This window comes from Grus americana, chromosome 5 (assembly GCF_028858705.1).
Source record: "Grus americana isolate bGruAme1 chromosome 5, bGruAme1.mat, whole genome shotgun sequence".
NCBI classification, from domain to species: domain Eukaryota; kingdom Metazoa; phylum Chordata; class Aves; order Gruiformes; family Gruidae; genus Grus; species Grus americana.
Genome location: NC_072856.1, coordinates 37,217,274 through 37,233,967, shown reverse-complemented (window position 1 = coordinate 37,233,967; position 16,694 = coordinate 37,217,274). Strand labels below are relative to the sequence as shown.

General features: G+C 39.7%; 1 protein-coding gene across 5 annotated transcripts in view; it reads left to right on the top strand.

Annotated features, from left to right (window-relative positions):
• The first annotated feature begins 1,860 nt into the window (after positions 1-1,860).
• The window catches only part of CDIN1 (CDAN1 interacting nuclease 1), a 148,577-nt gene continuing 133,743 nt past the window's right edge, over positions 1,861-16,694 (top strand). For 4 of the 5 annotated variants that reach the window (XM_054827361.1, XM_054827360.1, XM_054827363.1 and 1 more), the window contains exon 1: positions 1,877-2,190. In XM_054827361.1, coding sequence (XP_054683336.1) covers positions 2,090-2,190 — 101 coding nt within the window. In that variant the 5' untranslated portion in view covers positions 1,877-2,089. Of the gene's footprint in view, positions 2,191-16,694 lie in introns of all 5 variants that reach the window. The other variant, XM_054827362.1, reaches the window with a different exon arrangement.

The following is a 16,694-nucleotide window of genomic DNA, read 5'->3' as shown; positions in this document are numbered from 1 at the left end:
AACAACCCCAGTTCCCTCAGCCACTTCTCATAAGGCTTGTGCTCTAGACCCTTCACCAGCTTTGTTGCCCTTCTCTGGACACGCTCCAGCACCTCAGTGTCCTTCTTGTAGTGAGGGACCCAAAACTGAACACAGTATTTGAGGTGTGGCCTCACCAGAGCTGAGTACAGGGGCACAATCACTTCCCTAGTGCTGCTGGCCACACTACTCCTGATACAAGCCAGGATGCTGATGGCCTTCCTGGCCACCTGGGCACACTGCTGGCTCATGTTCAGCCAGCTGTCAACCAGCACCCCCAGGTCCTTTTACTCCAGGCAGCTTTCCAGCCACTCTTCCCCAAGCTTGTGGTGTTGCATGGGGTTGTTGTGACCCAAGTGCAGGACCCAGCACTCGGCCTTGTTAAACCTCAGACAGCTGGCCTCAGCCCATCGATCCAGCCTGTCCAGATCCCTCTGCAGAGCCTTCCTACCCTTGAGCAGATTGACACTCCCACCCAATTTAGTGTCATCTGCAAACTTACTGAGGGCACACTCAATCCCCTCATCTAGATCATTGATGAAGATATTTAACAAGATTAAACAATTTAGGCCATAGTACCAGAAATAGCTGTTCCCAGGAAGGTTCCTGGTTCCAAACAAAACCCACTAAAATCCATGGACGATGAAGTGATAGTGGGTTCATTGGGCATTGTCCCTCAATTAGAAACCAGTCTCACAAATATTCCTAAATGACTGATCTTGCTGACATACCCATGCTATTCATTTTTTCTTGAAGTTCCAGATCTTGTACTTGCAAGAAACTTAATAAATTTTCTGGCTAAGATGCAGAAAAACACTTAAAATGTAATCCTAAAGCTTTCAAGAGACAAAGCAAGTGAACAGAACCTAAAAGCTATAAAAATAATAATAAAAAAAAGTTCTTAAGATTTAAGGCAAATTTCATGGATTAAGTGCCTGAAACCTCAAAGTTAGGACTACAGTAGCCTGTATATAGTTCATGAATACAATTAAACTGAAATTAAAGGGAATATTTTTATTTCTTAGTCAAATGCATGGTTAATTCTCTTCATAACCTCTAGTTGTTAGATGTTGTTTATAGAAGGGCATACCTATCTTCCAAGTTATTGAATAAGTTATTAAAAAACCCAGCACAGAAACTAAGGCTTACTTACTGATATTTAAAAGAGATTTAATAATATCATTTGCTTGAGACCTAACAAACTTGGAAGTAAACCCAAGCACAAACTTGTATAGTTTTCTTCTAAAACGTAGTGGAAAGCCATTTCTGCATGCATCTGCAAGCCTGCAGACCAGTAACACACGGGCCTTGTCAGGATTCCCAGCCCCACTACTTCAGCATTTATTTTTTTCTTCAAACCAGAAGAAACAGCCATTTCAAAGTGACTTTTGTAAAGGACCTTGAAAATTATACTTTAAAGTCGTAGCACAGCAGGGCCTACACACCCCATCCCCGGGCACGCAAAGGCCCGACACACAGGACGCCGACCCGCTCCGACGGACGTTGGTCTCCTCAGCCCGAGGGCAGCCAGGGTGCCCCACGCCTAACCACCCTCGCTCCTTCCGCTCTCGCAGACGGTAAAACAAGGGCGGCTCGTAGGGCGCAAAACCAGGCACCTCCTCAGCCGTGAGGCGGCCAGCGTCCTCCTTCGGCCCCGGGCGAGGCAAAGGAGACCGCCTCTGTGCGAAACCCCAGGGTTACAAGGTGGCGATACCCCCAGCGAAGCTCCATTTCCGCGCTGGGCGCGGACACGTTCAAACGCCGCGCACTCCCGGCCCGCCGCGGCGGCTGCGCAGAGCCGAGCGGCGCGGGATGGCGGCTCTGCCCGCCCTCCCCCCCCGCACCGCCCCGGCCGGGCCGCGGGGCGGAGCTGCGGGAAGCGGCCGCCGCAGCCGCCCCGACCGTCTCGGCACCGGGCTTGTAGCAAAAGGCGCCCCGGGGTTGCCGCGACCTGGCCTTCTGCCTCTCGCCGCCGCGGTGCCAGGGGCCGGAGCGGCGCGGCCCGCTTCCCTCCCTTCACCCCTCCCGCCGCCGCGCAGGCCCGGCGCGGCGAGGTTAGGCGGTGCGAGGCATGAAGCTGACCAAAGCTCAGTACGATGAAATAGCCCAGTTCCTGGGGCACGTGCAGCCCACCCGGCAGAGCCTGAGGAAGCTGAAGGAGAAGTTCCCTAGGTAAGTGCTTCCTGACCGCTGGGGCCGCAGCCCGGCGCGGGGCGGGCGGCTCGGGCCCCAGGCTGCGGCCTGCGAGCTCGCTGCGGGCGGGCGAGGGGCCGTAGGGGGCCGCTCCGCCAGCTCCAGCCGGTGCCCCCAGTTCAAGGCCCCACACGGTACAAAATCACTTGGACACGCACACGGTCATCGACAGCGAGCGATAGCTCGCTGAAGGTACTGCTAGGATCAGGGTCTTCTCACTCGCTGTGACCTGAGAAGTTGTCACAAAATAAAGAGTGCTCTTCTCCCCTGCCACATGTCCAAATAAAAGCTCTCGCGTCACTCATGAGGCTCTTAAACACCAAGTAGATCTTCTTAGGTGAATAGAGCCTTAAGGCTCAGGTCATTCCTCTGTGGCTGAGACCACGGGTGGAGTCCAGCCTGGAGTACCACTGCCCCTGTGGCTTAGGGAAAAAGGGCTTTCCAGACCCATCACTCTTTACTTGATGCTGCCCTCCAGTTGAAGGCTGGAAAAGGGATCATCTCCTTACATGTGAGCATTCATCAGCTTCCTTGCCTGAGCTGTGCTCAGAATTGTCAGTCGGAGATTGCAAATGACCATCGGCTAGCATGGAAAGGTGTACATGTGCTCCATGCACTGATCTTCATTGCCAAAGTTTGCTTGCTACCAATAGCAGAGTTGTAAAGGACATGTTGCAAGGTTTTTCTCTTTTTTTCAGGTTTGGGGTAAGGATTACTAGTGCTGAATTGGACAGGAAACCAAATTGGATTCTGTGGGGAAAGGACTGGTGCTGTCTCTAAAATGCACCAGAAACCTGCAGGTTTTAGTCCTGTGCTTTCTTTGGTGAGAGAAATAAGTAAAACAAAATTGTTCCCATGCTTCTTGAGCGAGTCTTGCTAGTCTTACTGCAAGCATGGCTGAGGAAACTGTCTGAAGCTGTGTATAACTTGCAGTAAGTGGATAAAGAACCAACATCAACTTATGCTTTTAAACCATCCAGTGAAATCTTTTCATTTTCAGGAAAGCGTATATTGTAGTTAAAAATTAAGCTGAGGGAATAGCCCTGTGACAGAGATGAAGTGATGCTGAAGCAATGTGGTTGGTTCAGTGAGCGCATTGAGGTGGGAACTCAGCTCACCTTGCACAGTACTTCTGCAACTTGGGAAACCACTTACTGTGACAGCATATGTCTAAGGAGCTTAGACTTGGCTTTATCACTTTGGTGCTAATGAAATTAGAAGAGGGTTTTCTTGTGTTTATATGTGTGCATGCACGCGCACACATGCACATACTCTCTTTTTCTAGTCTCCTTATTAAGCTGTCTTGAAGGAAGGTTAGAATTTGGGTTGGTTTGCCAGGGCAGTCACTGTGTGTAGGAACCCGCTTCCAAGACACATCCATAGGAACATGAGTGTCTGTAATAGGGAAAATAAGTTTGACAGAAAACTACCTGGCCTTTCTGCTGATACGTGTTACTTCCCAGTCCACTCCTTTGATGCTGCAAAAGATCCATTGACTCCTCAGTTTCAGAACTTGATGATTGCTAAAAAGCTTCATATGAATAACAGCATAGAGTTATATCAGGAAAAAATTATGTTTTTTCTAGAGCAGCTGGCTCAGGTGTGGCAAACACTGAAAAGCAGAGATTAGCTATAGTACTTGCTTCCATTATTAGCTGGCTTAACATACTGTTACCTTGTTATCCACATTATGAGATGAGAATGTCCTCTTCTGAGTGCCGCTTGTAGGCTTCTTCTGAATTTTGCTTGTCCATCCTGGGAGAAGGCTAACATCTTCTATTTGAAGGATATATAATTAATACCTTTTTTAAAAACCGTCTGTCTTAAGTGTATTTTGAGGAGGTCTGCATGTCTCCTTTCTGTGAATGGCTCAGCAAGTGATGTTGCTTTGTTGTCTTTTTGTTTATTTCTCATAGCAGGGCAGATGCAGAAGACCCTCAGAGAAGAAGTTTGAAGTAGCAAAATATGTTGCACTAATGATTTTGAGATGCAGTTAAAAAAGAAATAATAATGCATTCCAAGGCCACTGCTTGCCTTAGCAGGAGGAGAGATGTATTGAAATAGATATGTGTTATAAAGTGAAAAACAGGCAGCCTCTAACCGTTTTCTTGTAAAAGAGGCCAGCTGTAGAGATTTTTAAACTTGTGTGCCATCTTAAGTGCTAAAGGGGAGGTTTTTTCAGTGATGTGTTTTATAACTGTGGAGTAAGTTTGTTATGATCTAGTACTTGTGTCATTCTCTTCTAGGATGAGAAGGGTCTGCCTGGACTTTCTGGACACTTTTTTTCTTTATGAAAACCAAAATCAAACAAACGAACTCCCAACCCCACCCACACCAACTTTCTAATTCAGTCTTTCTAAGAAAATATTCCAGAATCTCTCATGGCACTTGCAATGTGATGAAGGTGTCCATAACCAGTTTTTCGTTATTATATGGTAACAGTTGCTGATTCAAACTGGAAAGTACTAACATCCATAACAGCTGCTTTCACCTTGCACATTCAGTCTTTCCCTGGGAAGGATCAGTATCCCGCTGGTAATGCAACACATAAATTGACAGTTTTCAAGTATTTCTGGGTCCTACTGCCTCATAGATCTTGTGAGTCTTTGGATTTATGCATTAATCTGCTGAGGTTTTTTTCCTAATATTGTCTTATCTGTTGGTTCCTCCCTTGTCTGTTGTGTTTCTTTAAGACTCACAGTTTATGCTCCTTATTTGGATAAGGTATCTTTCACACTTTGTTACGGGCCTGCTCTTGTTTTGCAATTTCTCCCTAAGAGTAATTTGTAGTTTCCGTAAAACTATTGCCACAACTTAGTGTGTATGGGTATGCTGTGTGGTGACTGCAAATATGACCTGCGAATCTAAATCATTTTTAGCAGGGTAGTTTGTTCTTTACTGTTATTGAACTACTTCAGCAGGTGAGATTACTGCTTCAAACAGGTGTTGCCATTTGATTTTTTAATGTCAAATAGTCAAAATTAGACTCCTTCTAATACTGCTTAGAAGTATCTTTACATGAGCATTGAGACTTGTAAAAAATTTTTTACAATCCTATAACATTACAGACAACATAGATTGTCTACTTTGCTTAAAATCCAGTTATTTTTCAAAAATACAAACTCATGAATCAAATTGCAGTTCATTTTCTGTTAGTGCTGCAGTTTGTATTCCATACCTGACAATTACCAATGTAGTTTATTTATTTATAAGGTGTTTGTTACATGCTTAGCAGTTGTCTTCTAATGTGTTCATGTTTAACAGTAGGATTTTTGGATGACCTGAGGATTATCAAAATGTAATTTTGAGCACTAAGAACGATAAATCTCTCCCACATCACTGATAAGCAGTTCCTTTGAGCTTCTTAACATATACACCACTGGACTGATAATTCTGTAAGTTCTGTATTGTGCTCTCCTAAAATGTACCACCTTTTCTGCTTTGTTTCTCACCTGAATTTATCTACTTGCTAAAAAATCGTGGTATTCTTTGTAACTTCTGTATTTTATTCTTCCGCTTTCTCTTTAGCCATGGGCTCACATTCTTCTGTGATACTATTATTCTCAATGAGACCTAATGTCTTAATTGGATTACCCATTGTATGGCTAGTTGTAGGAAACATAGAGTATTACAGGAAGTGCTCTGAGAAAGTTACAATATCTTAAATAGTAGTTAGAGCTGCAAGTAGATTCTACAAGTAGAATCTTCTGCACAAGAATCACCTTTATGGTGACAAGATGTAGGTTAGACCTTTGAACTTTTAACTGTATTCAAAGACTACTTTAACTTGTCCAGAAAAGTCCAGCTTCTAAGGGTTTGATTCATACCCAAGCTGATATTCTAGTATTTGAGTTTAGTTGTTTCCAGGGGGAAAAAAAGAAATCTCAGTTCTTCTGTATATGGCAGAATACATAGTTTCTCATCAGAAACTTTTCCTGAAGCTTCTTACCAATAGAACGTGATTGACCAATGACTGTAGCCTTCTCAAATGTATACCTTGTACATATTTTGCTGCTCTACTTCATATCCAATTCTGATTGAATATTACAATTTTCTTGATCGACTCTTCGTCTCATGTCTACCAAGCTTTCTAAGGGTGTAAGGCTTGATTACCCAATTCATTATGGTACTGTCTTGTTTTTTTCTTCTGCAAAGCTTTGCCTAGTTTGATTCTTTTCTGAGTCTTTGAGTTTCTTACACTACGTTGTGCTTGAATTGGGGATTCCAGAGACTTTCTGACAGTGCGAGTTGGGTCAGTAGCCTTGCATCTTTTAGAGATTCCAAAACCCATGCTTTTCAAGTTCTTGCATTGAACTATTGTGAAACATAATTCATTCCATCTAGGAGTGCTGTATTCTTCCACAGCACAATTAGTGCGGTCTGTATCGTTTCTCTTCCTTACTTAAAGTCATTAAACATAGTGCCTGTAGCCAAGCTTACCTTTCAGTACCTTGACTTCTATTCCTGTAAAAGAAACATTCTTTTTTTGAGCCTGAGTGCAAACTATGTTTATAGGCAGTTTCAAAGTACTAGAATTTCAAAATATTGGAATTTATAGCAGTTGTCCTGTGCAGGTCTTCACTTCTGTGCATCTGTTCAAAGAAGTACTGTCCTGTTTGTGCCCCTTCTGTGAAAGCTTCCTTCATAGTGATCAGGAAGAGCTTTTCTTAAAGCAGAAAGGTGAGGGAAGCTGGCATAAATGTGAGAAGAACTTTTTTTTTTCCCCCTTCCTTTTTTTTCCCAGTAAGCAAGAGAAAAATGTGATGCACAGGTTCATATTGATATACTTGATATTTGAGTATGGATATTTGGTTTTAACATATGTAACTTCATGTTTGATTATTGTAATGCACACAGTCTTTATTTCCAGAGCTCATCAAGTCATGTATGTTCCTCTGCGTTCATGACCTGTCTTCTTCATTACTTAATATCACTTCAGGTTTTGCACACATTTTCAGTAGTTATGTTGCTCTTTCTCCAAATTACTGATAGCTTTATTAAAAGACACCGGGCCTGGAAAGCATCCCAACAAGATTTTTCATTTTTTAAAAAATGTATCTGCATGGTAATGTCTCGCAATGTAAATTGGAAAATATAATCTGTTTATTATTTGCGCATTTTTATCACTTTCTCAGTGATGGTTCACACTGAAACAAAGGCCCTAAAAAAGTTCAGATGTATCAATGCGGCGTTTTTTACTAGCCATTTAAGACTGCATTAACATTTTTTCTTCCTGTTTTCCAGTGTCATTGTTGCCTGTCTTTTTGGGTTTTAGAATTGAGGGTAGATAGGCCTCTGATTTTTCCTCTTCCAGTCAGTTTTATTTACAAGGAAATATTTTGCTTTTCCATGAATAATTTCATTCTGCCTTTGTGCTGTTGCTTAGATTATCAATCAGTACTGATAGGTCAAGATGGTTATGGTAGGAAACAGGAAGGTAGAACTGCTCCTTTCTTTCATCTCCCTCTTTTTTCTTTTTATTTTCTTTCCATTTTTGTCATTTTTGTGCTGTGGTACCTGCTGCTAATGAAGCCTGGAGATTGAGTCAAGGTGGAAGGAGAATTCTCTGTTCTCTACTCTAGTGCTCCTTGGGACTGCTGTTACCCAGGAAGGGGGGCACTGAAGCTCGAGAGGAGAGGGCACCTAGCTGTCTGCACGGATTTCAGAGCTCTAGGCTCAGGACTCAAGCACAGGTATATTGGACAGGGAAATCTTATCCATGAGCAGGCAACCTACTGGTGTGTGACACTTCAGTTGCACTCTCTTCTGCCTGGAAAGGCTCTCATCATAGCAAAACTGACATAATTCTTTTAACTTCTCTCTCTGCTCTTCTGAATAGTTGGTTAATTATTTCGGAAAGCAGAGGAACTAGGCTGTTTTTCTTTACTCTGCAAACACTGATCTAGCAAATCTTATTTAGAAAGTTGCCTTTGTGCCTATAAGTGCTAGAAACGTATTTCTTTTACAGAAAAGAAAGTATAAAGGCACATTTTAAGCCACCTCTGCTTTTCTATATTCTCACTACTTAACAATGAAATAAATCCATGCTCTGCCTGTATAAACCACCTCATTGATTTCAGCAGACCAGCTCATGAGAGAAAAGAAAGTGGATGTTAGGAGGTGGAGAGACTTGGAGGGAGATGCTAAATGGCTATTGGTATATTTCCACCCTGTCTATTTTGAAGTGGCAAATACTTTGCACTAGTATACTGTGTTTAAATGATCTGGAGCATATAGCTAGAGCAGCTATGAAAACAGTAGAATTTTTAAAGCTTTGTATTTCTTTTTTCTTCTTATATGTTAGACTTCAGAGTAAACACAGTTTTACACTACTGTTTGTTTTTGTCTCTTATATGTAGCAAAAGCCTAATATAATTCTAAATTTGTTATGTTCTAGAAGCAACATTTAACCTAATAGGTAAACAGATTGATAATAAGAGATAAGAAAGAGGTCTTGGCTCATTGTTTGAAAAGCAAATTAACAGTATACAAGTTTTCAGAAATTACCTACAATAAAATGTAGCATATTCAAAATAATCTTAAAATGAAATAAAAATTTACTATACAAAGTAGTTATGTGAGCTCTGAACTGTTATCGTTCCCTTTGGAAAGATGTTCTCACTCTTTGAACCCTTGGTAGGGTATCTACTGTAAGATTTTACAGCTTTGATAGGCTAAAGCAGAAGGTGGTATAGGTTTTCTCCTTTCACTGTAAATGCAGTGAATGAGCCTTACAGAACTTGTAACTGGTTGGATGTGGTATGTCTTGCTAAAAAACTGTTTACTTATGCTGTGACCCTAAATAGGAAGGATACTAATCCTCCCCTATAGTACAAAGTATTGCATGACAGAAAGTAACTGAATTGGCATAGAACTCAGAAGAACTTTGTTTCCTCCATTATTCATTAGATTAAACATAAGATACTTATTTAAAAACTACCTATTGATAGCAGTGTAAGCTTTCAGAGTAGAACGGGAAATAAAGTTTTGCTCAGTTTTGGAGCTCTCCAATACCAACAGACAGGATTTTAGACAGAAAATTCTTACATCGGCATGTGTAAATTCTGGGTCTTCAGGACATGAGTACCTTCCTGATTTGTTTGGAAAGAGATGGAAAGGATTTTTTTGAGTTGTTTGTGTCTTGCCTATTAACTAAAAAGTAGATGACATGTATAAGCATGTTTCAACATGAAAGTTAATTTTGAGGGAAGTCCATCGTAGTTTTCTGTTAGAAATTTTATGAGTGTAATCATCCTCTTCCTTGCAAGCATTCCCATGTATGTTGTCTATCCTAGCAAAATACAAAGTTGTTTTAAAGGCTAGTCTTGAAATTTTACTTGAATTACACAACCAAAATTAAGGTTGTACTTTCTGAATTCTTGAGTACCGGTAGCTCTCTTCCTTTTCTCTTAACCTTTTCCCCTTCCAATATGGGAAGTGCTACCATGTGGGAGTACAGTTCATTTTATTTAAAAAAAAAATATCACACAGGACAGGACTTAATACAGTTGTGAAATTCATTTTGGCTGAGTAAAGAGAAAGTCTTTTTGGCCTTCAGGAATTTATACAAACCACTTAGAAGCCAATCCTATATCCTTTGAAGATTTGATGGTGAAATGCAATGATTGGAGGGGGCCTCTCAAAGCAGATGTGGAAATTAGTTCCCTGTAATTTCAAAATGCATTCTGAGTCTTCTGTAGCTGTGTGTTAGGTGCTCTTACTTAATGCAGAAGAAAAGAGAGAACAAGAAAGAGAAAAAGAGAAAGAAAGAGAAAAAAGAAAAATATGGAGAGAAAAGAGAAAAAGAAGAAAGGACAGAAAAAAGACAGAAAAATTAAAAAGAAAAAGAAAAATAGAGACAAGAGGGAAAGAGAAAATGCAAGAGAAAAAAGGGAGAGAAAAAGAAATAAAAATGGAGAAAAAAAGGAAAAAGATAAAAAGAAATGGGAAGAAAAAAGACAGGGAAGGAAAGGAAGAAAGAGAGAAAGAGGAAGAAAATTCTTTTATATGTCAAAGCTGGGGGAGTTGCCTTGGTCACAGTGTACATTACTGTGTTGCTTCATGAAGTTTATTTGGTTGTACTTTTTGCCACTTCACAAATTCCAGGGTTGTGATAATCACCAGTAGAATAGGAACATAAGTCTTGTGGCCCTGTTTTTACTAAGTATTTCATTCTAAGGAAGCTTGGTATCATCAGACAGACCAACAGATGTCTGTAGATTTAAGGGCCAGATTATGGTGGTTGTTAAGGAAGGATGAAGTGGAAGTTTTAACACTGACCTTATGTGCATTTTAATTGACTTGTGGATTTTAGGATACCATTATATTCATGTTGCTTGTACTTAAGGACAATGATGATAAGAAATGGTAATTCTTAATTGTATCTCAGAAACAGTTCCATACTGTATCGTTCTTCTGAAGCCTGCAAACAAGTCTAGGCTAGAGTTTTATGAGCAGAGGGGATTTGCTACATGAGAGGGGAAAATATTTTATTCATGTGTTGTTTTTTGGGCAATCATATTCTGGGCTATATTACAATGGCACAATAAATTGCTGAATACACTGTCTGCTGAATATGACCTCACCATGAAAAATTTGATGCATTAGAGTAGGAAAGGTTGGAATATATCAACCTTAGCTGACAAGGGACTTTGAATTTTGACCTAACACAGATGACCTTTGTGTGCAATAAAAGTGAGTTTAATCTCCAGGTCAAGGTTGAGGTGAATGGTAGGGCAACTTGGATTGGTTTGTGCTGGCTATGGCTGGATCACACCTAGCAAGCAAAGAAATCCAAGGTCTTTGCATTTCAGAGTAACCAAGTGCTTATTTACCCAAAGTTTACTCATATCTTCAAAAACTGTGCTGTACTGTAGACAGCTAACTCTTCAGCAGCTGTGGACTAATTTGTTTGAAGCTCAGTGTTTCAGAATAAGAAGCATGAGGTACATATATTCTGCTCCTATAGATCATTAAATAGGTAAGCTAAATAAAATTTCTCCTCTAGCATGTAGAAGAAAGACTGTCAAGTATATTGCCTTGCTATGAAAAGGGTGAAATCTAGAAGCTTTATTTCTTTGACAGCTAACCTGTCTTTGGAACATCGGAAGTTTATTCCTAAGTGGCTTATGCTTTTAGGAGGAACACAATTAAGAGGGCGCTGATATGTTTCACTAGGCAAATACAAAGAGAACGGGTCCTTTTGAGCACTCCCTTGCTGTAAAAGGTATTTGATCAAAGAAGCTAAGTTACAAAATGTTTTGGGGGTTGTCTAGGTTACATAATAAAGACGTATAGATGAATTTAAATAAAAGATTGTCGTGTTTTATAGTAGTCACAAACAAAATCTGTCTTTTTAACTGGCTGGTGTTTCAGGAGTGCTATTTTGCTAACACACTAATGGTACATGCCCTGAATACTTTACACAGATAAGAGTGGTAGCGGTGGTGCTGTTGGGAGGAGGGGGGAAGGAGGGAGTTCTCTTTAAATCAGCCAGGAAAAAAAAGTTTGAGACTAATGGAAAGAACCTCTACTCCTTTAATAGAGCCTGCAAAATATATTCTCCAGGACTGATCAGCTCTGAAGGCTCTAGAGGTTTGATGATTGGAATGGCAGGAAATCACGCTTTCAGGACATAACGAATTGACTAGGCCATCCATCATTTGTTAGCATGTGCTGAAACGCTGTGTTTGTGTGCAGAGGTCTGTGATTTAGTAAATACTTGGGAGATGAATAGAGCTTACACACAAGGGAAGATATTGCTGTCCTTCAGCAGCCTTAGACACAGATCCCTGCTGAGAAGGCCGTCTGACAGCAGCTCATCAGTAACTGGCCTGTCACAGTCAGTGATGCCCACCAGCCATCCCCAGTATATTAAATGCATTTTTAATATCTGCTTCAGTAGATTTAATGAAGAAAATTTAGTTTCCATACTCTGATCACTGCTTCCTCAAGTGTTTTAAAGCATTGAGTGCAGCACTTCCAAGAAAGGAACTGCGCTGATACCTGGAGGAGTTGATTGAAAATGAAAGTGAAACAGAATGCAAACAGGAGTGTTATTATCCAAACGGTTTCCTTTAAGCAAAACAAAAATGTTTGGAAAAAGCAGTGGTGATCTTAGAAACAATTGACCCTCCTGCAGAGGGACTCTGTGCAGCAGGGTATTATAGAGCAGCAGAGACACAGTGCTGGAAAAGGTGTGTGTGTGCACGGTGGTTCGGTTTAGTGTGACTGGGCTTGCCAAAAGGCATAGCTGCATTTCAGATGTCAGTACTTGAATCAGATCATCGTTCTGTCCAGCTTTCAGAGTCCTGAGAGGAGGGTGGCTATGAATGGAAGGAATGGAATAGGTCATGTTTTTAATAACTAACATAGATTTTGGGTTGGTTTTGGCATTTTTGTGAGGGATGCAGTTGGTGAAAATCATTGTAGCATTCCATGGTGTTATTTAAACTGATGTAGGAAACAAATAACAAGGCACAATGGAAAATAAAACTTCTGCTATTTTTATAACTTAGCATGCTCATTGAGAGTTATTTGGTACTGACATTCTGCTTGTAAGGATTGTACAGAATTATTTTTTTAACTTTGTAGCTAATGATAAGATCTTTTGCTGTCTATATATATAGATAAACTTCATAGTTGTTTCAATTTCCTGGGAACTTTCAGGGAAAACTTCTGTTTACATAAAGGCAAATATGTTGGTTTTCATTTTCTAACGAGATTCAGTGCTTATGATATTTACTTCAAGACAGCAAGACAAACAACTCGATTTTGTTGCAAACATCTATTTGAAACATTCACTTCTTGAGCTTTTTTTCCCTCAGGAATCCATTCTGTGTTCACAGAAGAGAAAGCAAGTGCCGAATGAGACCTATAAATTTGATTCTTGTATGTGTCAAAACAGTAATGTATTAAATGCATATTATTATAAAAATTTAAGACGTGTCCTAAACACTTACATTTTTATAACACATGACAATATTAAATAATACATTTTCTTGTTAGCATCTGTTTGCTGTCATTGTTGGCAGGACCTATGATTTATTACTTAAATTAATGACTACAACCATTTTGGTTCTGATATATGCCCCTAAGCTTATCACATCACTTAATAAAATAACATATATTCTTCTATGAGAGTCATTTTTTAATTGTTTATTCCTTTAAGTTCCTGATGAAAATACCATATCTATTTGCAACTGAAAGCCTCAGAAGCTTGTATTATACTTTAAAGTGAGTGAAATAATGGTAAGGATTAATTTGTGTAGGAATGTGGAATACAGTAACTGATCCTACTAAAATTGTCTTCTAAGACAAGCCTGGTAGAGTACTGTTACCAAAAAAACCAACAGCATTGGAAGAGGAGTGGAAAAAACTGCTCTGTTTTCTTCAGATCCGGTGATGGTTAAAAGCCTTGTTCATTTGTTTGTTTGACTAATTGGTACCATACAAGTAGATTTCAAACTCCCATTGGCATGCTAAGATTTCACGCTCTATCATTAGTTTTCAATTTGTATTTCATGGAGTCCTTGTTGTCCATGGACTTCAAATGAAGAATTCAAAGTAAATGAACTTCTTGTCAGCAGGCTTAAATTTGCCAAACAGGAATGTGTCTGCTGTGCAAAAAACGTTTTGGTTTGTGAGCCCCTTAGGTTGAAAACTTCTGTTTTGTCAGCAATGAAAGCATTCTTATCTAACGGTTTCTTTTCATACATGTTTTTTTAGATTCTAGTGTCCACAACGTTTTGAATGTAGTGGTGATATGAATGGGATACATTATCCCTTCCAGTACACTCTCCGGGATATCCAGTAGCCTGATTGATAGTGACAGTCTTACTGCTTTATGCTGGAGAATTCTTGAACTTCAGTCCTCTGCTTTATCCTTCTCATCTGAATAGGATATTTAAGCAAGTGTTGCTGTCCATCCAAACGGGCAAAAATGGCTTCAGGTCAGGATGTGGTGCTGAAGAGGACTTTATTGTTTGGGTGAATGTCCTGTATTTGCATATCTGTATCTAGGCCTGCATTTGATAGCATTGATTCCCAGATACCCCCAGAAGCTTCAACACTGAATAAAAATGGCCTAATGTAGCACACATTTTTCTTCCGCAGAAAGCAGAATGTTGTCAAATATTTCTTTAAGACTCATGTGATAGCAAAGGTAGTCTCTTGTATAACGCGGCCTGTCTGAAACTGTTTCAAAGACAACTTAAAAACTGTGACCAAAGTAGAGGTGATACTTACTTCTGTGACTGAATTAATATAAAGGATCTTTTTGAGTTCTTCGTGGTTAACTGAGGACCCAGACACCGAGGACACCGTGTATCTCTATTTCCGTTTGTGGTTGGCTAGGAGATGGCAGAACTTCTTATCAGTCCACTATTGCTACTGGTAACGTCCAGTTCTTTAGTGCACTTCTGTGGAATGCAGATGTGTATTATGAGGCTACAGCTGGTGCAAAGTACGGTAACTAATAGCCAGAGAGTGAGCATAGGTTCCTACAGATGAAAAGGCTATTGAACATTAGCCATTTCCAGCATTAATATAAAATGCATGTTGTCAATGCAGCTGTCCTTCAGTTTTCAACACAGCTGAGCAATGTGTCTTCCTAGACAAATGCATTATCTTTGATACACAAAATGTAAGAAGATAAAAATAACTCATAAGCTAGATTTTTGGTTCTTGCAGAGCTTAAAAAGGAAGATTTGCTTAGACCAGTTGGCAGATGCTCCAATAGGCCAAGCAAGTTCCGTTCCAAATACAGTGTTTAATGACCTCATTGCCATGAGTTATCTGACACGGGAATATGTTTTCCTTTATCCTATTATTAGAAACAGGAGAATTTAATTATTGACCAAAATGAGAAGTCAGACTACATTTTTTATCTCGTTTGTATTGTGTTACTTTGACATCAGTGGTCTGAGAGAGAAAAGGAAAATAGTCCTTTATGGAATAAGTGCATGGTTTCAGTCTAAATATTTTTCTAGCTGTATCTATCTGTTTGGTATGTCCTCTAAGTGCAGAGGATTTTTTTCCAAACAAATCCCATTGGTTACCCAAAAACTATTATCCGCAAGCTTCCTGCTTACACTTATTGTTTTAATTTCCTATTTAGACACAGACCTTGCCAGTGACAGGCAATCATTCTTACACATTAGTATTTTTGTGGTTTCGAGTTTTCTGGATAGAGAATTTTGTCCATTTATTTGGGTGTAGATGCTTGCCATTCTAACATTTTAAATCTCAGTAATTTAAAAATATTATTCAAATGTTCAGCTACTGTGTAGAAATGAATATATTTCTAGGTAGACAGGTTTGGGATGGTCAACGTGTATCACATGTTAATTGTTTGCTTTTATTGTAATTCTTAGCTCTTTAGTCTCTTTATCAAGGAGATGGATACATATATATATCTCGACGGAATTTTGCATTAGTGGTTCAGGATGTTTACTGAAATAATGAGTTAAAATTATTAAAATATGCAGTCAAAAGCAATGTGCTTAGTTTAATGTGCTTCTGAATATTAAATGTAAGTAAAATGGTATATAGACATGGAGCCATTTGTTATATTTTAGTATATGAAGCAATAGCTGTGTAAACCTTAACCTCGTAATTTTGCAAGTTCCAGTTTATCATGTAGCTGTAAAAGGTAATCAAAATAAATCATGGAAGATGAAGAAATATTTTCTACGGCTTTCTGTATGCTTTCAGAAGTGGCGCTTGATCCATGAAATTTTAGTAAGCATATTAAATAATACAATATGATGTGCAACGTGTCAGGTCTGATAAATTATTTTGTATAGGACATTTATACAACATATGGTGAGCTGCTATGTGAACAGCTTAATGACTAAATTATGTTAATCTTTCTTGCCATATTTACTTTTCATTTAAAAACCCAGTGTTTTCAAATTTTTATTTTACTTTTTTGATCATGGATAGATACAAGAAAGGTGTAGGTCATCTCCGAGAAGCCGTGACAGTGATCCAAGGTTCCTCAGCTGTGCAGTGTACATAACACAGATGTTGGGAGAGTCATCTGTCAGCTATGCCTCTCCTATGGAGTTAAAGTTCTAGGGGGAAAAGAATTCGACACAGTGCTGTCACTGTTACATTTTCACAATAGAAGAGCATGCAAATATTCAACCTCCTGCTTAGCAGTAGTGCCCTGTCTAATGTCTGTGCTGGTTAGAATAAAAAAATAGTGGGTGCATCTAGGGCTCATAGATCTGACAAAGGTCATGCTATGCTGGGCATTTGAATTGGAAATTGTCTGGACTTAGATTTTATAAAGCTCCCACTGTTGTCGGGGAAAATTTCAGCAGGGTTTTGTCCCTAGAGAGGCCTCTTAGGCCCTTTTCTGTCCTATGAATGAATTTAGATGTGAGGGTTTCTCCTGCCTTAAAACTGTTAAGTTCATTTTGCATACATCCCCAGAGAGAAAAACTGGCAGATGCTTTTGTCTTGGAAGTGTTTAAAAG